The 16,928-nt window shown below is 39.5% G+C and overlaps 1 protein-coding gene across 1 annotated transcript; it reads left to right on the top strand.

Moving 5' to 3' along the window:
• The first annotated feature begins 15,730 nt into the window (after positions 1-15,730).
• LOC116192157 (uncharacterized protein At4g14450, chloroplastic-like) lies at positions 15,731-16,314 on the top strand. Its single transcript, XM_031520617.1, has one exon. The coding sequence runs from the start codon at positions 15,796-15,798 to the stop codon at positions 16,138-16,140; it is 345 nt and encodes a 114-aa protein (XP_031376477.1). The 5' UTR covers positions 15,731-15,795; the 3' UTR covers positions 16,141-16,314.
• Positions 16,315-16,928: the final 614 nt, after the last annotated feature.

Here is a 16,928-nt window from a genome sequence, read left to right as displayed (position 1 = left end):
CAACCCTAGGGTGTCAAGGAGTCAAGAAATCCAAGAAAAACCCATCGGTTTAACCCCAGGAAGAAGAAACAGCCCGACTGCCCAGTCGGGTCGAAATTTCTGACTGTTTGTACGGTTTTCTTGCTGATCGGGTCGATCCAGGACTCTTTTCGAAAAACGACCACCACAGCCACCTCCGGAGGTGAGTTAGCAGTCGGGAACCGTTGGCCTTGCTCAAAAATTCCATCGGGAGCCTCCGTGGCGACGTCCGACCCGACTTGTGCCAGTCGGGTCCGAAATTCCAGACGTGCTCTGTTTTGGGTGATTTTTGCAGGACTGTACGGGTCGACCCGACAACTCTGGGAACAAACGACCACCACGGTCACCTAGAGGGGTCCCTTGGATACCCAAGGCCGTCGACCTTGCCTCAAAATTCCATCGGGAGCCTCCGTGGCGACGTCCGACCCGACTTGTGCCAGTCGGGTCTGTCCAGTATTCCAGCCGGTCTGTGTGGTGCCATTCGGGTCTGTTCAACGGAAAACAGCTCAAACCCGACCCATCAACGGTCCAACCCGACTCTTGAAGGTCCCATCCCGCATCTCAGGACTAGGTATGACCATTCCCGACTTAGAGGAGCTAGGACTTTTACATTCTCGTTGCGTTTATGGAGTTATAAGGGGTTTTATGTATGTTTTATTTTCAAGTTTTAATCTTTATGCATTTTCCATGTTATATCATGCATATTTATCCTTGATTTATATGCTAGCATGTCGGGAAACATTTGGATCGTAGTCGAGAAGAACATCCCGACCCGGAAAAGGCAAAGAGCTCACAGGTTTCCTTCCAAGGGAGGTGACTGAATGCTCTCTTGTTCCTTCCGGGCAAAGAACGATCTTCTTGACCCGATCCAAGTTCGATTCCCGAGTTTCATCGTATTTTCTCACGTGCATGAAGTCGGTATTGTTTTATTGATTCCTAAATAACTTGTTTGTGCATGTTTGCATGTTCGAATGCGTTATTCAAATCATGGCATTACCGACTTTCGTTTAATCGTGTCATTTATCATGTTTGACGTTTAAGCATGCGAGAAATGATTCGAAACAAGACGGGGAAACCTCGTGGAACCCCATTCGGGCCATGGGATCCTCTCGGCTATCTCCAAGGAGAAGTAACCGAGAGCCTCTTAGACTCGTACGGGTTGTATGAGGCTCCCTCTTCCCGTTTTGAGTCCGTTCTCGGCTTTCGTGTAATTTGCAATTTACATTATTGTCGCAATATCGCATGAAAATGTCTTTTCAAAACAAAGCATGCATGGATTCGGGTATCGATGACTCATTCGGGTCCATTCGGTTACGAGGGTAGTTTCGGTTATTTGACCGAATTATCCTCGATCCTTATGGAATCGTCTTGGTCGCCGAGTCACGAATCGTTTTCATAATTAATGCATTCGGCACAACCCTTAAGCTTTAATTTCACGAACGGGTTAATCGGGACGCTCACATGATTAAACCCACTTCACACTGATAAAATTTACACGAATTGGCCATTAACTGATAACTCGCGTCGATGAGTTGTCAAATGACGTTGGTGCCCTTGTCAAATTTATCAATTTCAAAACCCGAAACGCGCGGTCCGATGTAGCATGGACGTCTGAAAAGGGCTTCTGTGTCTCAACTTGAGTTTTTACCTGATTCCAAGTAACTCGGGTCATGATACAGAAGATCTTTCTAGATCACTTCCGGGCAGATCGACCGGTTCTTTGGCTTTTTCGGGGTTCTTGCACAACCCTGGACGATCCAGGGAATTAGTCGACACCAGCTACAGGCCGAGGTGGCCCGCACTACGATGTTTCCCCTTTTCTGAAAATAATTTTCAAATAAAGGGCAAAATCGTCTTTTCACAATTCAGCGACATCCCTAGGGTTAGCATGACAGAAACACTACAGTACGGGATAAGAACGGGCTACCTGTTCAGGTGCAGGTTCATCTGCATAGCCTTTTCTTATCTAACTGATGAGTTTCTGTCATCCTAACATAGACTCGGGTAACTAGAACGGTTATCTCTGTCAGAAAACATGCAAAATGCTGATTAACCTTTCACTCGACTTAACCAAACACTAGATAATGGTTAGGAGGAATTCTAGATTCCATATCTAGAGTCAAAACACGAGTTTGGCTAATTCAGTGGAAATTCAGTGTCACAATACAAAACAATTGTAAAAGCAATCCACACACAGGAAACTTGACTACAGACACCCGACATGTCAGGTTCTCAAACCAAAGCCGAATGCTAAAACATTGGCACGCGTTTGTTTGTCTAGGGTAGGATTTGCATGCCAAAATACCCCAGATTAATAAACTTGCTAATCCACGTACATTCGGTGAATACAAACACATTGTCTGTTATTTATCTGCTGCTTGTTATCTTTCCGCACCTGTTTGCCATACGGGTCGAGCCTGATCCCTAGGCGGAACAATATTCGGGTTCAACGCCTTAATCATCGATCACAGGGCTCGACGCCCTAATCAACACTCACAGGGTCCAACACCCTATTCAGTGAGAGCGTGCATTGAATTTCAGTTTTTCGGTGTTTCCCTAAACTCACGGTGAGTTAGAGCGGAATAATAACCGAATGCAAACTGACTGAGATTCACCTATTTGTAATTATGATTTGATGTATTTTTGAGAGTTCATTGTAAGGATTTTTGTTTTGTACATTCAATATGTAAGAATCTCAGTTGGCGAGCAAACGGTCCGAGAGTCGAATCATTCGAATCGGTTTCATGCTTGCCTAAAGGAAAGTAAATCCAAGATCTCGAGGTTCTGGTTCACGCAGGGATTCAACCTTCATGGTTTGATGAACTGTATCGCAAGATTGTGAACCAATTCCCCGACATATAGATTTACTTCTCTCCCGGCTTCTCAACCGACATCGTTTAATTCATCGAATTTACGGTGTCAAAGTGTGTGAGCCAAGCACAGCTTAATTCATGCGGTAAATAATAAAACATGCAAGCCTAGCAAACAAGAGTACCGAAAGGGCGTGCGGGATATAGGCCCGCATGTAACATGAACCCCCGAACTCGGACTTTCCGGTTCCGCACAGATCAATGCCTTAACAACAACTAGGTGTTCCATACCCCTAGACCCCGGGTAACTTATCCGCCCTCGACCTTCGGGTCGTAAAATGATAAGTGGTGACTCCTTCTCTCACGCGTGTCTGTCACGCGTCCCCACGGGAAGGTGGACACTCCCAAGCCGCGCGATCCAAAAGCGCGCATGCGGGCCCCGACGAGACTCCACATTCGGGTCCGTACAGAGGCGACATCCCCTATGGAGAAACACGTACCAGTTTGTAGTGTATTTTTGCACCAAAGTAGCCTTTTTCCAAATGCTTGAGGCAGTTGCGGCTGATTGTTGGAGGGGCAAGATGAAACCTCCATATTTGGTTTTCATGACTCGGGTGGCTAGGCTATTAGACTTAGAAGTGAGGGCCCAAGTTTTTTTGGAAAGCATGGCACGATTGGAGTCTTCCGCTCTCCTAAAGCCCAAGCTCCCTGAAAGCTTTGGGTTGGCACAATGAGACCCAGCTTGCTCCCCATAAGCGACTTGCAGCACGGTCAATTGCTTTGAGCGTGGATTTGGGGAGTCGAAATAAAGACATGGTATAGATGGGGATAGTGGAGATTACTGAGCTTACTAAAGTTGCCCGACCTGCCCAAGATAGAGATTTTACTTTCAAAGATGAAAGTTTGTTCTTTATTTTATCAATGATGAATTGGAAAGAATCTTTTCTTTTTTTCTTACCAAGGAATGGGTTATCAAGATAGCGAGAGTTTTTTTTTCATTCCCATTGCATCTTTGATATCTCTCCGGAAGGTGGCTGGTGTATTCTTTGAGAAGTAGATCCCCGATTTGGATAAGTTAACCTCTTGTCCCGACCACAAGCAGAATTTGTCTAGAATATTCTTAATGTTGTTAGTCTCCGAGGTGGTTGCTCTTGTGAGGATGATCAAGTCGTCTGCGAACATGAGGTGTGAGATTTTGCAGGCACCTCTACTGACTTGGATTCCTTTGATGGCTCCTTGTGCTTCAACCCTATAGAAGAGACGAGACACTATTTCCATGGAAATGATAAAAATATATGGAGACTGGGTCACCTTGTCTTAGGCCTTTTTTTTTTGGGAGAAGTGCCCATGAGGTGAGTCATTTATGAGGATAGACATTGTGGAGGTAGAGATGCATTGTTGTATCCATGCGATGAATTTCTCATGGAAGCCAAACTTTCTAAGGGTTGTGAGGATGAAATTCCACTCAAGCTTGTCAAAAGCTTTCGTAAACTCAATCTTCATACTGACCTAACCCTTTCGAGCTTTTGTTGTCTTCATCGTGTGGATGATTTCTTGTACAAGGAGAACGTTTTCGTTGATCCACCTTCCTTCAATAAAGGCAGTTTAGTTCGAGGAGATTAGTCTTTAAATGAGGGGTTTGAACCTTTTTGCAAGGATTTTAGATATTACTTTGTTGCAGACGTTGCAAAGGCTTATAGGTCGGAAGTCCTTGAAAGTGGAAGCCTTCTGAGATTTTAGGATGAGAGTGATGAAGGTGTTGTTCCATTTCTTGAGGATTTTTCCCTAGATGAAGAAGGTTTGGACTGCCGAAATGAGGAGTGGTTTGATTATGTGGCCATAGTGCTTGTAGAATAAAGAGGGGATGTCGTCGGGTTCGAGCGCCTTGAGGTTAGGAATGGAGTTTAAGACTGATGATCTTTTCTTGGGTTGGGGAGGAGACAAGGAGGGTGTTCTCTTCTTCTGTGATTACAGGTTGAATTAATCCCTCCAAGTAATCCAGAAAGGTAGGAGTTGTCGAGGTGAAGAGGTCTTTGAAGATCCAGAGGAAGTAGTCGCCAATGCCTTCGGGATCTTCGATCCATTGACCTCCATCTCCTTTAACAGCAACAATGTGATTTGTTCTTCGCTTGATGATGGTGGAAAGATGAAAGAATTTGGAGTTCCTATCTCCATCTTTTAGCCATAGTTCCCGTGATTTTTGACGCCATATAAGGTCTTTCCTTAGCAAAATTTCGTCAAGTTTAACAATGAAGAGGTTTTCCTTTTCTTTTGTTTCAGGGGTCTAATCGGTACGTTACAACTCATCAAGGTCTTCTATAATACTTGCAATCTTAGTATCACAATTTCCAAAACAATTTTTGTTCCATTTTTTCAAGTCTCTTTTCACGTTTTTTATCTTGCGAGAAAATTGATAAGCCATAGACCCTTTTGTTGCAATCTGCCAGGCATTCTCGACCACGTCTTTACTGCTTGGATCGCGGGTCCAGGCTTCCTCAAGTTGGAAAGTTCTAGGCCATTTGGTGGAGTCCATCCAAAGCTAGACCAAAATGGGGTTATGATTGGATTTGAGACAAGGAAGATGTTTCACACTAGCTTTTGGAAATAAAAGACGCCATTCATCATTTGCGATAACACGGTCAAGCCTTTGTTTGATATGGGCAAGTCTAGAGCGTTTATTTCTCCAGGTGAAAGGATTTCTGGAAAACCCCAAGTCTATGCAACCCAAGTGATTTATGAAATCATCAAGAAAAGAGCAGCTTGAGGAAGCAAAAGGTTTACTGCCCCTTTTATCATTACTAGAGTAGATTTCATTAAAGTCTCTGATAAGTAGCCATGGACGACTAGTCGAAACAGTAAGATCAGCTAATTCAGACCACGTGCGTTTCAAGTGGGCGTATGGAGGGCCATAAACACAAGTTATGCACCAAGAAGCTGACAATATAGCATGATCTATGATAGCATGTATGTAGTAAAGAGAGTGTCTTAGAATTTGTACCTTGAGCTCTATGCTCCATAAAAGGCAGAGGCCCCCTACTGAGTTTGAAGCATCCACGAAGAAAATCCCATGTAACTTGCATCGATGAGCCATCTTAATGCATCATTCAGAGTCGATTTTTATTTCAGAAAGGAATATAATGCTAGGCTGGTGTTTTTTTTGGAGGAGTTGTAGTGCACAAACTGTTGGGTCTCTTGCCATTCCCTGATAGTTCCAAGCTAGTAGGCTCATGGATAAGTCATGGGCATGTTTGGGCCCGCCTCATCGACCATTTGGATATCCATGGAGGTATCTCCATATTCCATTTCCTCTAGATAGTAGGGTTTTTCCGGGCGCTGCCAGGGGGATACCGGATAGTTACCTTGGATAAGTGGTGGCCCGGGATGGCTGCTCGAAACTGAAGGTCCTCTTGCATTGCATCTTCAAGAGTTCTTGCCATTTTGTTGAGGATGGCAGTGTAGGGAGCTGCACGCTTGATAAAGTCTTCCATAGATAGCTCGAGTTTCCTTTTCCTGATAGATGGGAAGCCATAACCAGATGTGGCAGTAGGTATTGAGATGGTGTCTCTGGTTGATGACAGAAATTGGCTTGGTAGGCGGGCGCTGTTGAGTTGAGGGATAAATTCGAAGTTAAGGAAGGGGCGTGGGCCTAGGTAGGAATGAAGCCTGCATAGAGAGAGTCCAATGGGTAATTCTGGTGGTGGGAAAGATCCCATATCTGATTCGTCTGAGTTGGGCTTTCTTCATGTCCATTTGCCTTTGAGTTTTCTTTAAGGAGGTGGGGCCCTCTTTGACCAGGTGGGGAGGTAAGGAGCGACTCCTTTCCTTTTGTCTTGAAGCCACGCGGTGGGTCTCTCGAAGGGGCGGCAACAACGTCTCCTTCTTTGGTGGTAAAGGATAGTCCGTTAGTTGGAGATAGCTCTGATAAAAAGTCAAAATCGGGGAGCTAAAGCTGCTAGATTGTCAGGGATATTGAATATAACCTTGTACTTTAGTTTCTTGAGAGTAGTGTCGCCTTGGTGGGTCGGAGAATTGGGCGAAAAGTTAGGGGTGTGCGAAGAGCTATTGGGATCAGTGGTGGACGAACGAATGTCGCCGATGAGGCTGTTCGATGGGGAAACATCGGGGACGACAACCACTTAAGGTGGTAGTAGGTCGTTCTTGGGGTCGAATCGGAGCCATGGCCCGTATTGGTCAGGGATAATAGTCTGGTCTGAGGTACAATTTCCCTGTTCATGGCTGAGGATACCGCAATCGTAACAGAAAGTCGCAAGGTTTTCGTATTTGAAGTGAACCCAAGATGCCGTGTTGTTTTTCCTGGCGATGAGGGCATAGCAGCTTTGTTGTTGAGACTTTCACCAGAGTTGTTGGTGTGACAAATCATTTGGGAATGCTGCCTTTATTTTTCCAATCAATTTGAACCACAGTACCAGCTTGTTTAGTGAGCTGTGTAATGTTATGCTTTGATAACATCTTCGGTAGGATGCCCCGAAGTTGAATCCAGAAAGAGACCGTAGAGAACTTGATTTCCTCAAGTGGAAGGCCTCGATCCCACCTTGCCAGCATCATGTGGGCTCCTTGAACGTGATATGCTTCTCCCCTCTCGACTGAGATAAGATCCTTCTAGTCACACCAGAATTTCCTTATCGCAGCAGTCAGGGATTATCAAGACTCTTTTCTTTGTAGCCCATGCTTGGATGAGGCGTGGGATGATGAGTTTGGGTTGGGGGGGGGGGGGGGGGGGGGGGGGGGGGAAGGCTTGACGAGGAGGAGTGAGAGGGGTGGAATCGAGCGTTTCTTCTTCATTGGCAAGTAGGTCAAGTACCTCAGCTTTTGGGGCCATTGACATATGGGCGTTAAACAGCCAAACAACATTTTCCGATTCAGTGGGCAAAGAGAGCTCAAAGAGTCAAAGCCTCACCTTGAAATTGATCAAGACCGAGAGAGCTCCAAGAAAGAAAAGCTTGAGCTGAGACAAGTGGAGATGGAGATCAGTAGGGAGAGCGAGCTCGAGCTGAGATTGAGGCGGAGGCTTCAATCAAAGAAGCAGAGACAATGACTGGGAGAGGGAGCGAGCTCGAGCTGAGATTGAGGCAAAGGCGAAGGCGGAGGCTTCAATCGAAGAAGCAGAGATCAAGGCCGGGACAGGGAGCGAGCTCGAGCTGTAGATTAAGGCGGACGCATAGACAGAGGCGTCGGAGATTCGGAGAAGAAGGGCAAAGAAAGCTTAGTTCCTCGAGAAGTCTGACCTTGTTCTCTATAAGTGTAAAGCCGAGAAGAAGGGAATTAAAAAAAAATCAGGTGGGCTTGGGTTGCTTGGCAACACTTGGGCCATGTTTGGGCTGGCAGTGCCAGCACATTGTAGAATCGGCTGAGTCACACGATTTCACGATTCAACATGCGATTCCAGTCTGATTCTACTTCTCCGATCCACCAGGTACAATCGGAATCGGCTAGCCCCCCTTGAATCGTAGAATTGTATGATTCTACGACTCGAATCATGATTCTAACAACCATGCTGAGGATAGGACGGGACAGCTCAAAACATTAAGGATGGTGAGTTCTTTGCGAGGTAGATGGAGTGTAGGTGGCGCCATTAAAGAGTGATGAGCAGGGGAGTTAAGAAGAATGAAGAAGAATGAATAAGAATGAATAAGAAGGGAGCTTCCAACGAAGGGAAAAAGGAGAAGCTCTCAACAGAGGAGAGATAATAAAAAATGTCTATAAACTTCTACTTATAAAAGCTTACATTTACTTGGCTGTCGAAAATTTTCAAGATTTTTTTTATATGAATATTTTATAATGAAAAAATTATAAATGATTAGCTTTTGTTAAATAATAAAACTAATGATTTACTTTGATATATTTAATGCATAATAAATGCACTAATTCTACTTTATTATATGTACTAGACTAGACTAGATTATAGATTGCTCTCACTGCCCATCTCTCACCTTGATGTCGCTCAAGAGCAAATTGGGAAATTTTTATCCTGTAATTTGACTTCTCCTCAGCTGTAATGATCCTTTATTTTAATTTCCTACAAGGGTCGAAATTTTTTATGTTTTCACACAAATGACAATGACAACTATAAGTATTTCGAGTCATGCAACTTCTTATCTTCCCACGACTCATCAATTTTAGTTCTAAATTTTTATCTTATTTTTTATGAATTTCACTTTTTTAAATATTTATTTAAAAATATAAAATGCAAACGCTCGTGGAATGCGTGAGTTACATAACTAGTTACATATTGAAATAGATGTAAATATGTTTATATGAATTAATTGTTTAAATATTTACATTATTTTAATTTGTTATATTTCATAAATTGATCGTAATATATTACTTCTTTTACGATATAGATAATTACTATCTAATAATTTTACTCTGCAATCTATATACAATATTCAGAAGGTGCCACATAGGTCTAAGCAAACATCTCATTGAGTGACTTTTTGATTGCAAGCCATGAAAATGCAAAAAACTGCAAAAAGTCATGGTCTCACATTATTATAGAAAACAAAACGTCCTCTTCTTTTACCAATCTAATCGTGAAGTTCAAATTAGATCTACCATTACTCATATCAGTTAAGGAATATAAACGGGCATCTTGAAAATATACAAGAAAGTGCATTGTAGTCACTTTCATCTCAAATTCTATTCGATGTCTTATTTTAGAACTGAGTTGGATAATATATGAAGAAGAAGAGACGATCACAAAATATTAGTGTCAGAAATACAACTAAGGGAGATTAATGATACTGAAAATTGCGGTACCTTAATGATGAAGAGTTATGATGTCTTTAATTGTTAGAATTTTGTTCAAAACTCTTCATTCGATTTATATTTACTACTTTATTACGATACTATTGTCAGCTGGCCCGCGCATCGTGCGCACCAATCGTCTAGTTTTCTATATATAAGCAGTAACACTTTCCAGACCAAGCCGGAATTTGGGCATTTTTATTTCCTAAAGAGGCATTAGATTATAGGATATTTCTATTTTTCAAAAGCATATCAAAACTAAGAATCACACAGTCAAAAGGGAGACAGAGCTTAATTTTGAGAACTTGTTGAAGAACAAATCTGATAGTCTCTTTAGCCTTTTCTTACAAGTTCGTGATGCGTTACTTGACGAATATCTTCTTTCTTCTTCCTTCTCCCCTCTTTCTTAACCATTACATATTCTATAAAAAGATACTATCTGTACGTATATCTCTCTCTTTTTTCTAAGAAAAATGAATAAGCAACGGTAGGCAGCAAATTGATTATCCTGAATAAGAATATTTCATAACGTAGATAGGTTTAACTTATTCGACTTTGTTTTCCTTAACTAAAGTTTAAAGTTCGAATATTATAAAATGAAGAAAATACACGTTGGGAGATCTTTACTTCTCAATTAGTCGATCCGACTCGAACTAAATTATTCAGAAATCATACGATTTTTTATACAAAGTGCACGTAAAAAAAAAATAAGAATATTCCTGAAATGACAGTTTGGTCCTTTGACCACCGAACTTTGACCACGTTCCCCATGACAAACAAACCGCATCTTCAATGTCTTATTATGTGTTCGTTTCTCGTGGTTTACAAAAATACATCAACGGGACAACAATTCTGAACCGCACAAACTTAAATTTTCCCTCGGAATCCTTGACCAAAAGAAAGACCATACAAATTATATCAAACGGTGTTCGGTCATAGAGATCATCTATGATTCTTATCTTATCATTAGATATGAGAACGCTTCGCGTGGTGCCCCGTGTTAAATATAATCCTGTCTTGGTGCCGAGAAAATCTTGATCTGTCCTTGTACACGCGCATAAACAAATTTGTTGAGGAAATATCGATAGGATGAAACAACATTAATTGGGCTCCGATGTGCACGGGAAGAGGAACGATACACTATGTTTAACATAATTTAATATTAAATGCACTTTAATTTTCTTGTCATAGGTTATCTCATCTCTTCTTTTCTCAGTGTTAAACTCGAAAACCCTTTTCAACTCACTTTTGTTTTCCCAAAATGCCAATGTACCACATGCTTCTAAAATGACAAGGACCATTGTTTTTCTGGGTGAACATAAGGGCCATTATTAGATAAAAGATAATCTGTAAATTTCATAAAATAACTGCCAAATAAATTAAACTACTAAATTATATATCCACTACTTCCTAATCTTTCCTTCTCCTTATTTCTCTCTTGTCCCCCTCCAACGTGTTTCTGATAAATTTTAGAAGTGATACAATTTTATTACAAACACAAATCTACATAAATCACATGAATGATATATATATTTATGGACCTAGCCAAGATGGGCTCTATAAAGGTTATCAGAAGATCAATATAGATATTATATATATATTATCGACCCCCTTGCGATGACGAATTAATTAAATCGACTTCCATAGTTGTCGCAAGATCTATAATGTTAGCTTTGATACCATCGAAGTAAATTACATTCATTATGCATGTCTACAATTCAACATGCCAACTATTAAACAACTAATTCTCATGGTCATAGCTAGTTTCTGCTTCATCTTTCGATCTTGGAATGCAAACAATTTATATCATTGAAATTAGAGTTGTCGGTCAAAGTCTGTTGGTCACGAAAGAGACTTCCGACGTCGATTTCGGTTGGTTAGTTGATCGGTTGGAAAAGTGCGGGCAGTGTTTGCTTCGGAGAGCGTCAATCATTAGAACCCTCACCGATTTCTTATTCTTGACGACACTGTTTGCAGTTCCCCATCTAAAAAATAATAACAAATTAAATATCTTTGTTTAGTTTTATTATCGAACATCCTACGAAAATGTTATTTTAGAATAACTACGGGGATGTAATTCAACGTAATTAGTGGATATAGATTTTATATGACTGTCACTCGAAACATTTCATGGTCAGGGTTAAGCCAATGCCTGAATTCAAATCAGTGTCAACCAATAAATCGAAAACACCACATGATCTATCAACGGAAAGAAACATGCTTTCTTGGAATAATAGCTCATATAGTCTTTAGCTTCGTTGCTCATGACACATGAAAGACGTGATTGAAAAGGCAATCATAAGTTTTAGGAGCAGCTAAACATGAAAAGAGTAAATTGTGCATCATGCATGATTTATGTTCGAGCTGTATATGCTTCTCTACAAACCAGTAATTAATGTAGAAAGTAATACTTATAACAAGTCCTTTTTTGCTTTTGGTCCAATTAGTTTATTTACTGTGGATTGAGATTTCAGTGTATGAATTTGATGGTTGATGAACGATCGGCGCTAAATTTAGCCATTTGGTGTAAATTCTCGTGTGATTAACCCGAACTTTTAGGTACAATGTATGGAGATTTATCTTGGAAGTTGGGGATCAGTGCCTAGTCTCCCTGATTAGAGATTTTCAATGGCTTATTCTATTCCAATTTTCTATATCAAAAGATTAAAAGCAATAAAAAATTAAATTCGGTCTTCCTGTTGTCTCAGCTAATAAGGAAATTTTTACCAATTCTAATATTATCGGAAGGTCGTCATAAGTAATTCGCACAAACATACTAAGCAGGCACGACATGGACTGCTTAATAATATTATAGAAGCTAGGCTACGATTTAACCTCTCCCAGTCTGAACCTTTCAATATTGTTAATTGTCACGTTCGTGAGGACACTCTATTCCTAGTTTTCTGAGCATTCCTTCCATTGACTCGAGACATGTAACATGGTTGCAGAGATGATCTGCATCATTGTGAGATCTAAAAATAGCAATTAGTCATTGGTTCACGCGAATTAAAAACAAACATAATTATTATATTATTATATTATGATATTGTTATATTATATTATTATATTATGATATTGTTATATGATATTATATTATATATTTACATTTATTTATATATTTATATTTAATTTTTATATATACAACAGTGAAAGCTTATCCATCGGAATCAGAGGGGAGTGCTGCCCTTTCCAAACACATGGCTTTTTTTTTTTTTGCAATTTTCGATTTTTGCAGTATATTTTATTTTCAGTGTATACTAACTATTTTCTAAAAACCCAATAGACCCTGTCAGCAATGAAAGCTCCTCCATCAGAATGAGAGGGCGAGTAGCGCCTGTTTTTCTTTTTTTTTATTTTGCACTTTCTAGTTTGGCAATAGATCTTATTTTTAGTGTATACCAACTATTATCTAGAACCCAATAAACCCGACCAATTAAGGCTCAAGTCAGTCAGGGGCATACCTCTCCAAATCGTGTGTTCTTTCTATTCATACAAGACTCAAACTCGAAACTTTATCTAAGAGGAATAAACGGTTGAGTCACTTGAATTAACTGATATTAGATAAAAAAAAATTTCTTTTTCAGTTTCTTTTTTGCATTTTCTTGTCTTTTCTAGTAGGTTTTATTTTTGCATACGCCACGTATTATCTAGAAGTCCAATGGACTCTGACCAATCTATGTTCGAATCGAGTCCGCATACTAAGGGAGCGCTCTCCAAATCATGAACACTCTCCATCCACACAAGACACGAACTGAAATCTTATTTAAAAAGAACAAGCGCTAAATCACTTGATTGATTCATTTGTCTTATTTTTGAAATATCATTTGATTATTCAAAAGAGATGACGCCGCAGTGGCATGTAGGGTTGGTCGCTTTCAATTTGTTTTGGTTTGACTCAAATGAAAAACAAATCGTAAATTCGGTTTTTTATCATTTGAAAATTTTATTCACATCTAAAAAAGCTTTTTTAAAAGTTAAACTATTATTGAATAACCAAATGCTCTTTTAAATGATAATGGACCATAATGTATTAGGGAAAACCTTATTCTCTCACAAATCCTATTAATGAGATGAGTTGGAATGCTATAAATTCTCTATTTAAGTGTTGAGTGAAGCTAAAGAAGGAGAACCGGAAGAGAATTAAGATGTTTTGGGATTTCTTTAATTCTTATAGCTATATATATTTTGTAGGTTATAATACTTTGTGCCTACACTATGACCGCGATACTTGCAATTCTAAAATATTTAGTAAGATGTATGTATGTTGATAGAACATATATTGTTGACACAGTATATATGTACTGATAAATAAGTGCTCAAAAAATTTTAAAAGAGTCGATTGAATTAAAGATTGAATGTCATATACATGTTAGCCATTCTAAAAATTACACCATTGTGAAAAAGAAAAAAGGGGTGATGAATGAAGGAGATAAGAGAGAGTAAAAATATGAGAGTAAGAAAATAGAATATTTCGGATTAACGGGTAGTTAGATGCAGCTTGCATCCCAACTTCTATGTTTTGTAATGTTCGAACTTTTCAATTGAACAGTTTATCTAATAAGAGCATTTAAGGCGTAAACATATCGTTGTTAATAATATAAATAAACAAATATGAGAAATAATTATTGACTATATACTTATCTGAAGAAATCGTTTTGCAATGTAATTTTTTAGCCCACACCATGTAGCGGGTCTTAAATTCCCTAGTTAAATACAAAAGATAATTTTGAACAATAATAATGGTTAATTCAAACGGTTCGGCATTTATTTTCCTTAGCAATGTCCCGCTTTCGAGTCTTGTAAATGGAAAATAAATTTTAATTGAAAGAGTTTTATTCCTTAATGGTTGAGCGGCTCAAATTGGATAAGTTGGGCAAATTGGACTTCTGGATACTAGTAGATATAAAAAAACAAAAAATTCAGAATATATATACATTTGATCAGAAAATCGTGAGGATCATTAATACATTTCACGGTGTCTTTGATAACCTTTCTTTATGTCCTCAGTCCCTTTTTTTTTTTGGGAAGTATGAGCCCCTGTTATAGCGAAAATACAGTTACATGAATTTTCCTTTTGGTGGCACTGAGAATAGATTAAAACATGTGTAATTGCCAAAATATAATTTAAACTCTTCTCAACCAGGAGGCTCCATAAACAAGTCCGCCAATCATATTTTGGCCGGAGATCCAGGGGTTTTTAGATCTTCACTCATGGAATAACAATCGATTTCAACATACTTAATTAGATCATGAAAACAAATACAGATACCACGTCGAGCACCTGAAAATATGAGAAACGAATATCGGGTGATATTGTCTCGGATTAAAATTCCAATTTGGGCACAAATCTTAATTCCTTAACTATACGCTGCCGACATGCCTAGTCGTATCGTATAGACCACTTCTATATCATTTGTTGCATTTTCATTAATGGTGACTCTAAAATCATTTTATACGGGACGATCTTGCGCATTATTCTTGATTCTTACTTTAATTTGGTAACCTAAATCTATCATTGATGGTAACCTAAATTGATAACACACCTACAGTCCACAAAATCCCAGTCAAACAACAAACACGAAGAAAATGGAAAGTAGAGAATCTCTGGTCAAACTTCAGATCAAGCCGAGACCGGAAATAAGAAAAGCATAAAACCGCAGCGCCGGATTTCATTAACTATTGCAGGACATAGTAATCAATAACAACAATTCCTAATCTCGACCAAAAAAAATTAATTAATTCTTATAAATTAGAAAAAATTCCATTATGGAAATTAAGTCTTACAAAATTCAACCCCGACTACGGGTAATTATAAACAAAAAGAGTGTAAAATCATTGATTAACTTTTTTTTTATTGGGTAAGATTACGGGTATTCTCTTATAATGTTGTGAGATTAATAGCGTTCGGGTGCGAGTTGACTCCAATCACGAATCGTTGATTGTTTAACAATCACCATCGATCAAATTATGATGGGACCATGTTAGTGATCAACGGCTCTAATTGCTCGGGTCCACGATATGTTTGTGGCACAGCAGCAGAGAGAATTCTGCCCTATGAATTTCCCATTTTTTCCCGAAAATTCCGACGACGTATTTATAAATAACCGTTTCCCTCTTCCCTTCTCCGTTCACACCAAACAGAAATCTCCTCTCTCTCTCTCTCTCTCTCTCTCACGCGCATTTCCACCACAAGAAGAAGAAAATGGCCGATGCAATTTCAGGCAAAACTCCCAGAAACGCGGCGAGCTGCGGCCGGGGAGCGCCGCCGAAGCCGCCCAGTAGGCTCCAGAGGCGAGCGCCGTCGTCGCTCCAGATCAGCCCGGCGGCCCCGAAGTGGAACGTGGCGATACCCCTCCTGTCCCCCCTGGCCACCTCGCCCACCTCCCCGCCCAGGGTGGCGCCCTGCGAGCGGCCAGCGGCGGCAGAGCCGTCTCGGGCCGAGCCGTCGGAGAACAAGCAGCCGGAGGTGTTCAAGAAGTGGCAGCACCCGGCTGCCCCCTTCAGCTACGAACCGGGCCCGCGTCGGCCTTCCTTCGTGCCAGTATAGAATCTATAGATATGTTTTCCCTAATGTTGGGTTAATGGGGAACTGTTCGATGTGGAAATGATTAGGCAGATATAACGGCAGTGGAATTATATATATGACTGATTTTTCTTTTCTTTTCTTTCTTTTAATATTTTTTTCTTTTTAGAATAAATGAGAACAATACAGTATTGTTCATCTTGGCTCATAATTGCATTCAGATTGTTTTTTTTATATCTTTTTTTCTTTTTGATTTTTGTAACTCTCCCCACTTCCTTCGTTAATTTTTGTTGAAGGAAGGGAAAAAAAATTTTTGGGTCAATGAAGGAAGGGCAAATTAATTAACTCCCCTTTCCTCAATTTTCTTTTGTCCAAATTGTGGTTTTCTATTTTCTTTTTTATCAGTATCAAAATATAAAAAATGGGCTTTCCTACAGTTATCCGATTTCATTGATCTATTATCGTTGCCTTATTGGTAAGAAAGCGGATATCTTAGTGGTTAGAATTAAAATTTTGATCGGTGATACAAAAATTTTGATTTTAGAGTTAAGTAGAGTTGATTTTTTATTTTAATTGAGTTATAATGATTGTGTTGTTGAATTATGAGAAAAAGTATGAAAAAGTAATGAATAGTTGAGAGAAAATAATGATTGCGTGGTTAAATTGTAAAAAAAAATGTATAGTTGAGAGAATTTAGTATTAAAAATTGAATTGAATGATTAAAAAAATTAAAGAAAAAAGGAAAAAGTAATAATTGTATTGTTGATTTTTATTGTGTAGTGAACATATTTAAAGTTAGAGTTAAAATTTTA

Source organism: Punica granatum, chromosome 1 (assembly GCF_007655135.1).
Source record: "Punica granatum isolate Tunisia-2019 chromosome 1, ASM765513v2, whole genome shotgun sequence".
NCBI lineage: Eukaryota > Viridiplantae > Streptophyta > Magnoliopsida > Myrtales > Lythraceae > Punica > Punica granatum.
This window is presented reverse-complemented; position numbering and strand designations above follow the sequence as displayed.